Source organism: Cryptomeria japonica, chromosome 4 (genome assembly GCF_030272615.1).
Source record: "Cryptomeria japonica chromosome 4, Sugi_1.0, whole genome shotgun sequence".
NCBI lineage: Eukaryota > Viridiplantae > Streptophyta > Pinopsida > Cupressales > Cupressaceae > Cryptomeria > Cryptomeria japonica.
This window is the reverse complement of record NC_081408.1, coordinates 17,560,879-17,576,540: the sequence shown is the minus strand read 5'-3', so window position 1 is coordinate 17,576,540 and position 15,662 is coordinate 17,560,879. Positions and strand designations below refer to the sequence as shown.

Below are 15,662 nucleotides of genomic sequence, written 5' to 3'. Positions count from 1 at the left end.
TGCTTAACTAGATTCACATTCAAACAAATAAATTAATATCTTAATTCTTATTTCAAACCTATTTATTTGTTCACTTACAATCATATATATTTAAGAGTATATCTTTTTGCTTGATTAAATTCTCACTCAACCAAATAAATCAATATTTTAATTCTTATTCAATTATCATTTCCATCTTATATATTTAACATTTCATCTTTCCTTTTTGCTTAACTAGATTCTCCTCAACAAAATAAACTAAATTTATTTAATACCTTATGATCTATTCAAATAAATTATTTTTATTCTTTTGAGTAACAATATTTGTATTTATGTACAGGGTGAGTTGGCTTAGTGATGGAGAACTTGTGTCTTGAAAGAGAGGTCACATATTTAAATCTCATAGAACATGATCCATTTTTTTTAATGTCTTTTTAATTATATTTATTTATTCTAATAATAAGTTTCCATTTAAATACCTGCTTCAAATGTGGCATTTCATTGGACTTCAGTTTTGGCATTAGCGACCTGTTTAGATTCCCATATTAGTATGAATACAATGTTTTAAGATACTTTAGTTGGCATGTAGCACGACCAAAATATTTCAACTTTTTGACATTGACATCAGGACCCATGTTCATAGAGTAATGCCACAAGGATTATCACTTTAAAACTAATTGTTTTTCCAAATGATTCGTTGTCCACTATCTTGGTCCGGTGTGTAGATCCACTTGTAACGTGTGTTACTATTAATCCACGAATTAGGAGTTTTTAAATTTAATGTACTTACACACAGAATCTCAGTCCTCATCTCTTCAAGCTTTTAAGAGTACATCTTTACAACAGGGTGTCTGGTTCTGTCAATGGCAGTAGCAAAACCCACAACACCAATTGCAACAATACCCACAAGAAAGCATACTGTCACTTCACATGCATTTCAAATAGCAAAGAACAATAGCAGTGCCCCATTACAGGGTGAAGTTGATTTCAATTCCAAATTGAAATGTTGCTCTGTCAATATGCATTCTAATGTCAGTAGTCAATGTCTGTCTTCAACACATTTTCTTTTGGACAAATATAATATCAATTCTACCAAGGTATCCAGAAAAAACAGCAGAAGGAACGTGAGAAAAGATTTATCTATGGAAACTCAATCAATGATTGGAAATGGATCAGCCAATGGAGAAACAATTCTGAGAACAGTTGTTCGTCTTCTAGACAGATCAGTTAGTTCCCCTGCTCTTTCTATATTTTGTGTTTTGTAAATTCAATGCATTTATGCTGTAAGTTGTAGTTTATATAGAGCCCTACTTATTTAGAACGACAAGGAGTTTCTTTTCCCTCCCTCCCCAGTGTTTCAGATAATGAGTAGCTTTTTTAAGTCCCACAGCTGTATCTATCCTAGATTCAGAGCTTTTGTGTGTATATCGTTTGAATTCCCTTATTTGTTCATACATTCTGTGAACTAGTAAAGATATAATTTCATTAGCTGCATTCTTTATCATACCAGAATTTTAGTACCCACATTGGTTGCACCTCTGGGAGAATAATTGAGTTGATGAGATCCCAATCATTATGAATTTAATTTCTTTTATTTTGTATAGCTCATTAGTTATACAATTTAGGATATTACTATAATGGATGCTCACCAGGAAATATTAAGAAATGAAGTCAGAATGGTTGAGTACTGTGGAACTTCCTAGACCACAGACCTTTGTGAATTTGTGTTTTTTAAAAGCAAGGTGGAGAGCAATATGAAGATAGCACAGATGCTTACACATAACAAGATGAATAAATGGGTAGAAAATCAATGTAAAATCTGTCTGGCAGTTGAGGATGGAACTTGGACTATTGTCAATGAACATGAAGTATTTTGCTACACATCCTGGTTTGGTGTTTTGGTAAAGGCCCACATTTTACAAGTACTTGGTCTTTACTTCTAACTTAGAAAGTGAATACAATTCAAATAGAAGTTTCAATTTGTACACAGGGATTCCAGAAATCTGACAATCTTCTCAGAGTGGGCTGTGGAAAGTCTGGGTACCTATTCTGTTATAAATTAATATAAAGATTTCCCTCCCAAACTAGTAGAAGTAATTGCATACATAAAATTCATAAGTTTGTGGCCATTGCTCTCTCTTACGATATTGAATTTGAAACTTTAATACTTGAAGCACTCTAGTCTGATGGTCCCAAAGGAGTATGACAACTAAGTAATCTGGGTGAAGGCACTGAAAGCAGGGGATTGAAGGTAAAATGATGGAATCCCTTGAACAATATCAGCAAGTAGAGCTCTAAGAGATTTTTGATACATGCAAGCTCAATCTCTTCATGAAAATTTACCAGCATAATCAAAATCATGTACAGTAGAGTCTTAAGGAAGCAGGGTGACAGCTCCTGAAGACTCTACTGTGATGGAGACCCCTTTTAAAAGTGGGGCGTCGGGTCGGAAGACGGTATTGCTTGTGGTCCCTTGGTTCTTTCAGGCTCATTCCAAAAAAAGACTCTGTTGAAGGATGTTAGCATTAACAAGGTTAAACAAACATCTTTGAAACAAATGGACTTCAAATCATTTATAAATTTGGGTTGGTTGCTTGTTGGGTATTATATCATTCCTTTGTCAATCTGTTTTTAGTTGTGTAATTATTCTGTTGTTGATTTCTTATGGTTGCCCTTTGTTATTTTGATGAACCTTATTACTTTATCCTCCTCACTACTATAAAACGATCTAGATCCTTTCTATTTACCTAACATTCTCACAAAGAAGTATGACAGTGAAGTACTCTGGGTGAAGGCAAACTGAAAGCAGGGGATTGAAGGTTGAAGGTAAAAAGAATGGAATCCCTTCGAAATATCAGCAAGTAGCTATGAAGAACTTTGAAACCCATTTTGACTTTGAGGGTCTAGCTTTAGCTCCTAGAACTATAAGAGATTTTTGATACATGCAAGCTTAATCTCTTCATGAAAATTTCCCAACATTATCAGTATCTTGCTGTTTGCCTAAGCAACAAGAAATACTATTTCATTTCGAGAAAATCTCATCATTACCAGTGAGAATCCACAGAAGGAAGGAAGTAGGGAGTATCTACTGAAGATTGTACTGTGATGGAGATCCTATTCAAAGTGGGGGCATTGTGGGGGTCTCTTTTGGTCATTTGGATCTTTCAGGTTCTTCCCAAAAAGAAACTTGTGTAGAAGGATTTTAGCATTAACAATAAGATGGTTGAGTTTAAACAAAGATTTTTGGAACAGTGTCACTTCAAACCATTTGATTTGGTCATTTGTTGGATATTATACGTTCCTTTATTAATCTGTTTTAAATTGCTTGTTGGATATTATATCATTCCTTAATTAATTGTGGTGTAATTATTCTACTGTTGATTTCTTATAGTTGCTCTTTGTTATTTTGATGACCTTTATTGTATACAGAGATCTGAACCCTTTCAAAATCCGTGTTTATGTTAATAAATGTTTTTCAACGAATCCTTTACAAATGAAAAACAAAGTACCATGTAAACACCACTTATCTTTGCTCACGCTAAGCTGCTTCCCTTTTAGAAATATCCTATTTTCTGTTTTCAAAGTCTAGGTGATTAATTAACTCAGGCTGAAATTATGTTTTATATTGGGTTGTTCCTTGTCTCACTGAGAAAACTCTGAAGCTTGTTTGATCCTGTTCCAACTCTCCATCTTTGTAAGCAGTTGCATATTATATATTTTGAAAGATGTTTGAAACATAATGTTAGTACACAGTTTTATTTTTCCAACATCTAACCCTTTGATTATAATTTTCATCACATGGTTGCAGACTAAGTGGGTTCTCCTCACAGCTGTTGTCTCTATTGTGGTTTGGAGACATAATTCCCCGGAGGTCCTGTGGGCTGTCACAGGCTGCATTCTGAATGAAGGGAGCTCAAAAACTTTAAAACAAATAATCAACCAACCAAGCCCTGCTTCTGCTATTGGCTTGAGGAAAGATCCTGGGATGCCATCTTCACATGCACAGAACTTGGCATTTGTGACAACATATGCTCTTTTCATACGTATGTATTCCATCTAGAGCCTTTTCCCTGTTTGGATTATTAATACAGTAGTTGCTTATACACTAAGACTGGAGGATTTAGATCATGGAAACCTGTTTATTCAGAACCAACAGTCGATCATTAAAATTTGCAAATTCATTAAATTGAAGGATATAAGTTACAACAGCCTATTCCTACATGCTCAGATATATATTAGAGATGGGTATCCATTCATTGTTTTTAGATTTTTAGCAATTGGGTTGTCTGGTAAAGTAGCATTGTCCAAGATAACAAATATGATTCATGGACAATTGTTCGTCGAAAGAAAAAAAGGTCAGTCCTTAATGTTTCCTCCCTCCCAGAACGTTCCACTGGGTTGAAGTTGGGCCCCAACTCTGATTAAAACTGATTTTCTAGTTTTGCTGTTCAGTTCTCTCTCTTTACTGTTGTGCCGTTCTTTCAGTAAGTCGGTTCCGCCATTTTTGTGTTGTTTGGTGTCTTTTCTCTCCTTCTGGTTAGTTTTGCTGTGTTAATCCTTGTTGCTTAATCGCTTACCCCTTTGATAACCTTTCTTGCTTTGTAACAGGTTTGGACCCTATCAAAAAAACTCAACATATCAAAAACATGCTCATAAATAAAACTAGAAGCAAAAACTAGTAGAAACAAAAGCTAATTGAATTGTTGATTGGTAATCATTCTTAGGTGAACAGCCAGAGCACCTTAGGTCTGTCTTCAGAGAGCTCATGAAATGGAAGTTTCAGATCTGAAGTATAAACTCCATATTCTCTACCATATCACCACTACAGAGTAGTTACCATAATATAGTAGTTACATTAAAGAATATTTGATTAATGGTAAAGATGGGAAGCAGATAAGGATTCCTCTCTGGGAGAAAAACAAGGAGGAACTCCTAATGTCTAGGAAATTTCAGAGAAATTGCTTTAGAAGAAGAATCGCAGTTCCTCTACTAGAGGAATTCCTAATGCTTAGGAATTTTCAGAGCATTGAGAATTTTGCAATTGCTTTGAATTATTTATCAGGGAAATAGTTATCCAGTCATTATGATGAATTATAATATTAATGATTGGATGTAATATAATTGAAGTTTTAATTTTTTGGTCTATAAAAGGCATAGCCAGAATAATATATTGATTTTAAGGAAAAATTTACTGCACGTTTCAGATTTTCAAAAATAGTCCAGTGAACCTAAAAACTGTGAAAATGAAACTATGTCCATGAGTATGCATAGAAAAAGAAAACCAACTCCAAAGCCCTAAAATTCTCTCAACTCTGAGTGGAATTTGAGCGTTTATCCTTTTCAAAAAATCTCTTAAAGATTCAAAATTTAAAAGTCTAAAGCTTCATAAAAGCATCTACGAAAGTTTTAAAATTAACAGAGAAGTTAAAAATTAACAGAGAAGTTAAAAGGAGCCAACTATGGGCTCTGTAATGGCCTCAAGAAAGAAAAGACCAACTGGAAACCTATCTGATTAATTCTCCCCTCCGGGCATGGGTGGAGGCATTGGGGCACGGCCTCTTCCAAGACCCCTGCGTGGAGGATGACCCCTTCCTCGACCAGAGGCACGACCGAAACCTCGGCCACCACCTCGCTTACTCTGCTCCGCTTGGGGACCCTCTGGTTCTGTTTTGGGAGGCAGGACACCATTGAGTCTGGCGAAGTCTAGGAATTCTTCTTCGCTGCCCGCGTCCTCTGGATTGTCCCCCAGAAACCTCCATTTTAGAAATCTGAGGGCCATGCCTGCAAAGGTTCTGTGCTTTTGTAAGTCCTTTCCCACCAGGTCGAGCAGAAACGGGTAGAATTTGATCAGCTCTCTCGGGATATTGAAGAGGATTCTCTCGCTCGGTCGGGGAGCACCAGTGTCATGTCGCACCTTGTTTAGGACTTCTTGCAATTCGAGCAAGATGTCACTGGGAAGAGTCTTTTGGTGAGGTTCCAGACTTCTTGTTTATCAAGCTTTAGGTCAATTAGGGAGGCGACAAACCGAGACGATATGCTCGTGTTGTCTCGGGGGTATTCTTCCCTGCTGATATGCCCACTCCCAAGAATGAGCTTGACGGCCAGGATGATCGTTGGCTCAAGAAAAAGGAGGAGCCTCTTCAGTCTCAGGTCCGTGATTTTTTTGAAAGAGATTTGATGGGTAGAGGCCGAGAGAGAGATGAGAGTGTCCGCTCCAAAACAAGAGATTGATCTGGGGTAGACACTCATTATAAATCCAAACGGCTCCTCACCAGACATTGCTTAGAAACCTGTAGCAGCTTGAGCTTCTGTATGGGCGGTTGCAGAATCCAGTTGATAGTCTTTTCATCAATGAGAATTTTTGTAAAATTTGTTTGAAGTGATGGTACAATGAACAGGTTGTAAGCAGTTTTCATTGATTTGAAGTCAAAACATCTATAATGACTGGATAGCCGTATCACCTCATACATTCCTTTGAACAGTCCATAACATTAAGAGATTGTTGTTGACAGATAAAACATCTATGTAATTGATGGAGTTAATAAATAGATTTTAGCATTTGCTTCAGTTTCTGAGATTCTAAGTTCATATGAACAAATTGTTGCTCAAATAAGTAAATTTGCCAGAAGATATTTGGCTTAAATCAAAAATTGAATTTTGCTTAAGTTACCATAGTTGAAAATTTTACAAAACTGGTAGAATATAAAAGTCTAGATTTTGATGCCAAAGAGAGGTTATAAATGCACCCCACGAAATGAGGCCTGAATTACTCATGGACTCTGAATTGCTTTTAATTTTTTGTCATGTTTTAAGAAGCATCTTATCTGCACACTGTTTTTCATCGATGCCCTGGTTTTTTTCACATATCAATCAAACATATGCACTCAAATGGCATTATCCTTTCGGACCATTATATTGTCTCAAAACATAGTAGAAATATAATATTATAGTCTAAGAGAAGTATTCATATTACATTTTTCTTTTATAATCGATTTGATTTTAAGTTTTAAATTTGTCTTTAACTGTTAAGTGCAATAAGCACTTTTAATTTTCTTTTTAACTTATTTTACTAAAATTTAACTTCATTTCTTTTTCTTTTATAATTTTTTATAGATATTAAAAATAATTTTAATTTCAGTTTTTTAAAATTTATATTTTTGCTTTTGTACTAGTGATTGGTTGGCAAGGACTCAATATATCCACCTTGAGCATTGCATTTACAATTATCATATGGGCAATAAACATGGTAAGTGTTTTTTTGCAATACGTTTTCTAGATGTTTGTATTCTTTATAAATTTAAGATTGAACCTTGAATCAATTAAGCTTAGAATTTTTGTGTTTCATGAAAGATTGAGATAAATAAAAGTTGAATTTTATTATAATTTATATATTTCCTTCACGAGAGCCTAACATTTTCCACTTCAATCAATAATGACTACTTTAAAAATGTTTTTTTTTTTTTTTTCAAGTTTTAATGATCTCTAATTTATTCTTAAGCTTTTATTGTATTTAACTCATATCAATTAACAATAAATGAATCTGTAGACAACCAAAATTGTCCAGTCTAATTAAATAAATATTATTTATTTAATTATCTAAGCCTAATTCTTCTATTAATTAAATAAATTTTTATTTATTTAATTAATTCATTTATCCTCTTCTAGCTTTATTTCTCATTTAAATAAATACATTTGTTTATTTAAATTATCCCTTTCCTAAATTAAATAAATATTTTATTTATTTAATTATCCTACTTCTTCTATTAATTAAATAAATCTTTATTTATTTAATTAATTCATTATCTTTTTCTACACATGACACATGTCATTCATCTCTTAATTCCTACACTACCTACCTCTTTCATTATTTTACTATTTCTTTTACCCACCCTCTAATCCTAGCCGACCTCTCTTTTTACTCCTCTCAATCTTAACCCTCCATTTCTTATTGTGTTTTCTATTTAAGGAGATGCTTTCTTCATTATCAAACCCTAATCACTCAAGCTAATCAACAATTTTGGAGGACTTGGCTACACTACGATCCTACTTGCAACCACATTCTGTTCTTTGTTGAGCTCTTGTGCATATAAAAATCTGAGAGCAAATATACATCAAGCAAGATCAATGGAGATAGGAAGAATGGAGATCAAAACCCTATTGGACATGTGATGGTATAATCTTTGTGAGTTTGAGTTATTTTGCATTGTCTTAGGTAATCTTCATATGTTATGGTGGATCTTTGTTCATTGTTAGGCTAGGGTTTTGTGGTTGGATTCATTTAGCCTTTCAATATTGTTGTTATTGTTATCCATTTTCACCATACACATTTTGGCACGCCCGGTGGGACTCTTGTCCCTTTGCATTTAACATTTTTGTTGCAGATTTTGCATTTTTGAAGTTGCAGATCGGACATTTTTTGACGACATTTTAGGTATTTCCGCGTCTGCGAGCGTTCGGATCGCGTCTCTGAGTTTCAGAAGCGTTTGAGAGATCGGGAATCGCGTCTGTGTTTTTGTCGAGTTTTTATTTTGCAGGTTTCCGGAAGCTGCGTCTGTGTTTTCTAACCGCGTCTGAGAAGTCTCTACCCGCGTCTGTGTCCGGGAAAAGCGTCTGTGTACTCTGAGCGTGTCTGTGAATCATAGAACTGCGTCTGTGTCATTCAGACGTGTCTATGTCTGGTATAACTGCGTCTGTGTTTATTGTTTTGAAATTTTCAATTTTCCTTTGATTCAATTTTTCGGATTTCGCGCTTAGGGTTTCAGATCTGGTTTACTTTTGGACTAACCCTTGCAGATCTAGCTAACCAAGTTTGTGCAGCTTGCTTTGGAGGCAAAAAACATTTTTGTTGAAGGCCCCTTTTTCACAAAGTCTTTTGGGTTTTTCTAAAATTTACCTAACTTGTGTGCTTGCAGGAAGGGGTGATCATTTGAAACAACCCAAACTACTAACAATTTTGTTGCAGGGCCTTAGCTAGGGTTTTATAATTTTGTTGTGTGCCTTGTTTTCATAGATTAAACACTTCCATTGGTGCACTAAAATTGAATCATTGTCTTTTGTGTCTTGAGCAATAGGCTCTTTTTGTTTAATTTTTAGAGGGCCTGTCTTCCCGTGTGGTCATTAGGACTACTAGTGAGAAGAGAACGACCCAAGTGGCAGCAAAAGAAAAGCCATCTTCTTCCAAGCCACTATAAACAAATGTATTCATGGTGAAAACTATGAATAACGTGTGCTGATTAGTTCATACCGACACTATGTCTCCCCATAAACCCATTTGATCAAATTTATTTGGTCATTTGTAGGGCGTAACCCCTACCGGCTGGGAGCCTTCTGTATTTACAGAGCTGAAAGTGCCGCATGTATGGCCACACGAGCGGATGCCCTTACTAGCACCTTTTTGTTTTAGAAGCCCAAATCCTTCTAGTTGTTGAGGCAGGAGGTCGGACCTCTGGTAGCGGCCCACACACATACGGTTCTTAGTAGAGATACAAAGTTCGCCATGGGGAGTTTTCATGGGGACCGATGCTTGGCTGACCCGAGAAGTGAGTGCCGAAGGTGGAGCCAGTGAGGTCAAGCATCTAAGTATCCGCTCTGAATAGCGTAGCCTCGGGGGTAAAACCCTATGTGGGATCAACAACTATTGTCTTGGCCAACCATAAGATTTGTGCTTGTCTTATGCTAAACACTCAAACATTCAAGACCAAACAACAAAACATTGTGTCTTTTGTGTCTTCAAGTGTATGCAAAACATTTTACATCAAACAACACACTTTTGGAGTCTAAACACTTGTAAACATTGAGTTCTCATCAACATTGTGTCCTCTTGTCACAAAAAAATAGTCAAACAATCGGATTTGGTCACAACAAAACAACTTCACAGATTGGAAAAATTGCATGAAGTTTACAGAAACGCGTCTGTGTCTTTTTTAACCGCGTCTGCGTCATATAAGCGCGTCTGTGAAGGGCAGAATAGCATCTGTGTTTTTATCCGCATCTGCGTCAAACAGAGAAGCGTCTGTGTCTGGGAATCGCGTCTGTGAAGTATATAGAGGCGTCTGTGTCAGGAATTGAAAACTTTTACAATCCAGCAAACAAAGGAAACCAGTTTCGGAATACTTGAGCTTCCTAGGTTGTCTCTTCAGGTTTCATCTAGCATTCAACCTGTTCTAAGGTCTCATACAGTCCATCATTGCTTCACATCTCATTTTACATTCATACTTGTCTAAACTTGGGTCAAAAAGGTCACTTGCTTGTCCTCACTATACTCTTTCAACACACTACATACAACTACACTTTGCTAAGTGGTCCCTCATCAAGGTTTCTTACCTTTGGGTCTCATTTGGTCTTACTTAGAGTCAAGGTCAGCTTACCTCATCAAGAGAAATGATCCTCTCTTTGGAAGTCACACCTACTCTACTACTTACATACTTGGTCTTACACTTTGGACTTTGCAAGAACACCTCGAGATTCATTTACACTCCATACAACTCTTGGTCTTCCATACTCTTTTCATTTTCATCTAGTCTCTCACATCTTGGTTGAAACACCTAGTTCATGGTTGAAACCCGTCTTCAAAAATCTAGGAGAATAGCTAAAGAAGCTCAAGAGTCCGCAAACATGAGTTCTTATGAGTTTGACAATGATTTATTTTATAATCTTGAGCACACTACATTACCCGACATGGATGTTTATAGAAACAATCCAAATGTGGAAAGCGCAAACACTATAAACAACAATACTACACACAATGACAATGTGGACAACTCTTCAATATTATCAGCAGACATAGAAGAATCCATAATGAATCCTCATTTCAATAGATTGGTTGAAGAGATAATGAGGAGAGATTGATAGTACTTCTTACACATGATGGCACAAAGTGGAGCTAAAATACCTCATGACTTTGACATGTCTCAACTTATGGAAAGTCGACCCTCACAACAAACTCAATCAAACATGGATCAAAGGAGACCAAATAGTGGAGGAAATAGAGCACCGAATATGATGCCTGAGTCACCATCAGTTTTGCTTCAAAAACCAACAATCCCACATACACAAGCTCTTACATATGATACTTACTCTCGAAGACCATTATGGAAGCCTTACGCTCAATCACATGCTCAAGGTATGGATCAATCAAAACAAGTGGATACTCAAAGACATCCTCAAAATTTTGACACAAGGAAACCTCATGTCAAAATTGGGGGCAACACAATGGAAAATGAAATACCTATTGAATATGGTATATATGCACAAAATAGATATGGGGTCCCTCAACATGAAGTTATGCCAAGTGCTCCATATATGCCACACCAATATAGACCTCCATATGGACATGTCTACAATCAATATCATCCATATATGCAACAAGCTCCTCCTCAAATGGGTGTTTCAAACACGGGGTATGCTACAAGAAATCAATCTCCTCCTAAAAACAATTTGGAGCAACAAATTAGAGATCTATAAAAGAAAATGGAGGACATGAGTACATCAAAACCAACATACACTATGAGAGATATATGTCCTTATCCCTTTGATAAGAACATTCCAATGCCTCCGTTTCCTGCACACTTTGTGACGCCAAAATTTGACAAGTATAGAGGAAGAGGAGACCCCAAGGCACACATAAGACAATTTTTCACAGCCTGCATAGAGGTAGCGGCAGAAGAAACATACTTGATGAGATTGTTTCCACAGAGCTTAGGCGATCAAGCTATGGAATGGTTTTCTCAATTACCTCCTGGTATTAAGTCATGGGGCGACTTAGCAGAAGCATTCATTCAGCATTTCTCTTACAATATAGAAACAGATGTCTCAGTCACTACCTTGTGCAATACGAAACAAAAGGAAGGAGAATCTTTCGCAACATTTTTACAAAGATGGAGAAATCTAGCTAGCAGATGCTCTTGCGAAATCCCACAGAAACAAATGGTAGAAATGTTCACACAAAACGTTAACAAGGCTATTGGCTATGATCTCAGAAAAGCTTGTTTGTCCACATTCAAGGATGTCATTGAAAAGGGCCTAGCCACAGAAAAGGTCTTAATTGAACAAGGAGTCATTAAGATATTCAAAGCAAACAAAGAGGACTTCAAAGGAAAGGACAAACCAAAATTTTGGAACAAGAACAAGAACACAGTTAATGATGGTGTTGTTGATGCCAACACAGTGAGACCCAAGTTCGTCTTTTCTGGATCGAGTTCTACAAATAATCAAGTGAACACTCAAACAACTTCTAGACCACGAAGGAAGTACACCCCATTGGGAGAACCACTTGAATTAGTATTCAAAAAGCTTGTGGCAAACAAAGTGATCACAGTTCCAGATTTTCCTCCATATGAACCAAAGGTCAAACCAAATTGGTGGAATGATGATGAGTATTGCGAATTTCATAAGAGCAAGGGTCACAAAACAGGTAATTGCCATCGACTGAAGAACATTGTGTAGGATCTCATTGATAGAGGTGATATTGAGATTGAGGGACATTCATCTAATCAAGAACATGAGATGTTTAAGGAACCATTCCCAAAACATGACAAAGGAAAAGGCAAAGTCACAGATGATCAAGCCAACTACACTAGAGCACCTTACAATTATGATTCTACTATCAATTGTATCTCAATGGATAATCATATCTCTACTATTACCATCAAAAACAAAAATCCTGAGAATCCTCCTCAGAGACCTAAGATTGTCCTAAAGGGTGTTGGATCTTCTTCTGAGCATACCTCTGAATGTCATGTTACAACTCGTCGAGGTAAAATCACGTTGCCAGGTGCCTCCACTAAGAATACCGCTTCCTCATTAACCAAGCCTGAGTATGATCTTGTAGAACAGTTAGGGAAGACACCTGCGCTCATATCTATCCTTGAGCTCTTACGTATATCCCCTGCTCATAAGCTATCCTTGACAAAATATTGAGAGACACTACCATCCCTACTGATCTGAACGTGAACCAGTTTCAAGCCATGGTGGGATACCTTTCCATTCCGCATTCCCTTACATTCACAGAAGCCGATGACGCCTCCATAAGTCAGCCTCATAATGCACCTTTACATGTTGAAGCCTTTATACATAAACATCGAATAAAGCGAGTCCTGATAGATGGAGGAGCAGGTCTAAACATTTGTACATTGAGCACCATTAGACAATTGGGATATTCTGACAAGGCTGTGAATTCTACAAATCAAATAACCATCAAGGCCTATGATGATGAAGAGCGTTTATCCAAGGGGACAGTCACCTTACCTCTAAGAATTGGGCCGGTCACAAAGGATGTGGTTTGTCAAGTCCTAGACCTGGATCTCACATATAACATATTGCTAGGAAGTCCTTGGATTCATGAAATGAGGGCAGTCCCATCGACATATCATCAATGCATTAAGTTTCCTCATAATGGAGTCGAGGTAACAGTCAACGGTGATCCAAATCTGTTCATATATTGCAATAACTTGAGATCACATACTGAGACTATCATTCCCAGTAACCGTGAGGCTACTCCTTCTTCGGCATACATTGACCCTGAGTCATTAAAACCCTCGACATCCAAACAAGGTGAACTTAGAGGCAAGTTTCAGGACAAAGGCATGGGAGAATACACTTTGAATCAAACCATGTTTTTACGGCAAGTCATGAGCTCTCCAAAAGAATATGGGAGGCCACATTCTAACAAACAAATCTCCATCATGATACTCAAATGGGATCCTACTACCTTTCAAAGATGGGGCGAACTAGAAGAGGAGAATTTATACAAAATGCTTTACAAAGACATTGAGGAGGACACACAAGATCAGATTAATATACCCTGTGAGAACTATGGCAAAGGCTTCAAGATTCTACAAAGATTCGGGTATGATGGAAAAAGCCCTCTCGGGTTACGCAAAGAAGGCGTCATGGAGCCCTTACAACCTGAATTAACCACAAGAAGGGAACGCTCAAAGGGGCTTGGTTTTCTGACTCCCAAACTACACAATAAAAGAACAGAAAGGACCTCACGAATCAAAGTTGCTGAAGTTCAACAAGAAGATTACTATTCCACAGATTCCAATGAGTGGGAATGGGGTTCAGACAAATCCTCTAGTGACTATGAGCTCACCGAGACATTTAGAGAGCCAGATGAACCCACATAAGAGGAGGAATTTTACAAAAAATTCAGAGTTGGTCAAGAACCAACCCATAAGGATCCCGCACAGTCTTCGTTTCCAGGTCCTAGGTTGAAATCGCATAGGATGAGGACACCTGTCCTGGAAGGCGCTACTAGTGATGACAATTTGGATTCGTTTACGATCGAAACTGATGAGGAGAGTGCCATTGATGACCTCGACGATTGCCTCGACATACCCGAATATAACCACATCTTCACTCTTCGCCCTGCAAATTTCGAAAACATTAAAGACCTTCCCCTTGTTCACCCACAACTCATTGACTGGGATCATGAAGGACCAGCACAATTTGATACATTTCAAAATGATGAAGCTATTATCGACTATCTTGGCATTCGAGATGATCTTCCCCCTGGGGACCACAAAGCAGGATACACCATAGAGCTCAGCAACATGGCATACTTTGGTGAGGGTGCCGGACCTTCCAGTCGCAAAAATGTGAAAATAAGAACAAAACAAGGGTCTTATGGCGAAAACCACACTGTGGCGCTATCTGATCCCAAAAAAGTAAAAAGAAAGGACGTATCTGAGGGCGAAAACCTCTCTGAGGCACTTGAAGATGGAAGGCTCGACATCCTCCCAGCATCATATGAGGAAAAATCATCCATGTTGGTAGAGGAGACTATCAAGACAAACATTGGTACAGAAGAAGTTCCACACAACATATTTTTGGCTCAATCCTTGACAGAATCCGAAAGGGCAAAATTCATAAACTTCTTCAAGGAAAGACAAATCAACTTTGCATGGTCATACGCTAATATGCCTGGACTAGATCCGGATTTGGTAATGCATCATTTGACAGTCAAACCGGGGGCAAAGCCAGTAAAACAAAAATTAAGGAAAATGCACCCGCAAGTGGCATTACTAGTCAAAGCAGAGCTGGAAAAATTATTGGATGTCGGATTCATACGCCCAATTGATTATCCTGAATGGATATCCAATTTAGTACCTGTCAGTAAACCTGATCGCAGTATCAGAATATGTACAGATTTCAGAGACATCAACAAAGCTTGTCCAAAAGATGACTTCCCATTACCAAATATCGACTTGATCGTTGATCTCATAGCAGGTCATGAAATGTTATCTTTAATGGATGGATTTTCTAGATATAATCAAATCAGGATTGCACCTGAAGATCAACATAAAACATCATTTACTTGTCCATGGGGAACCTTCTGTTGGAATGTCATGCCCTTTGGGTTGAAAAATGCAGGCGCTACTTATCAAAGAGCGATGACTACTATCTTTCATGATCTCATGCACATAACCGTGGAAGATTATGTTGATGATCTCTTGGGAAAATCAAAAGACAGAGATACACACTTGGACATACTTTCAGTCATCTTTGATCAGTTGGAAAAGTATAAAGTAAGGTTAAACCCTAAGAAATGTGTCTTTGGAGTAACCTCTGGGAAGCTCCTAGGATTCATTGTGTCTAAAAGAGGAATTGAAGCCGATCCAGCAAAAGTCAAGGCTATCTTGGACATGTCGCCACCTAGAAATATCAGTCAACTTCGATCCTTA

The 15,662-nt window shown here is 37.4% G+C and overlaps 1 protein-coding gene across 2 annotated transcripts in view; it reads left to right on the top strand.

Annotated features, from left to right (window-relative positions):
- The first annotated feature begins 777 nt into the window (after nt 1–777).
- The window catches only part of LOC131033153 (lipid phosphate phosphatase epsilon 2, chloroplastic), a 75,921-nt gene continuing 61,036 nt past the window's right edge, over nt 778–15,662 (top strand). Inside the window, exons 1-3 of one of the 2 annotated variants that reach the window (XM_057964289.2) lie at nt 778–1,205; nt 3,788–4,022; nt 7,152–7,225. In XM_057964289.2, coding sequence (XP_057820272.2) covers nt 843–1,205; nt 3,788–4,022; nt 7,152–7,225 — 672 coding nt within the window. In that variant the 5' untranslated portion in view covers nt 778–842. The remainder of the gene's footprint in view (nt 1,206–3,787; nt 4,023–7,151; nt 7,226–15,662) is intronic. The other variant, XM_059218614.1, reaches the window with a different exon arrangement.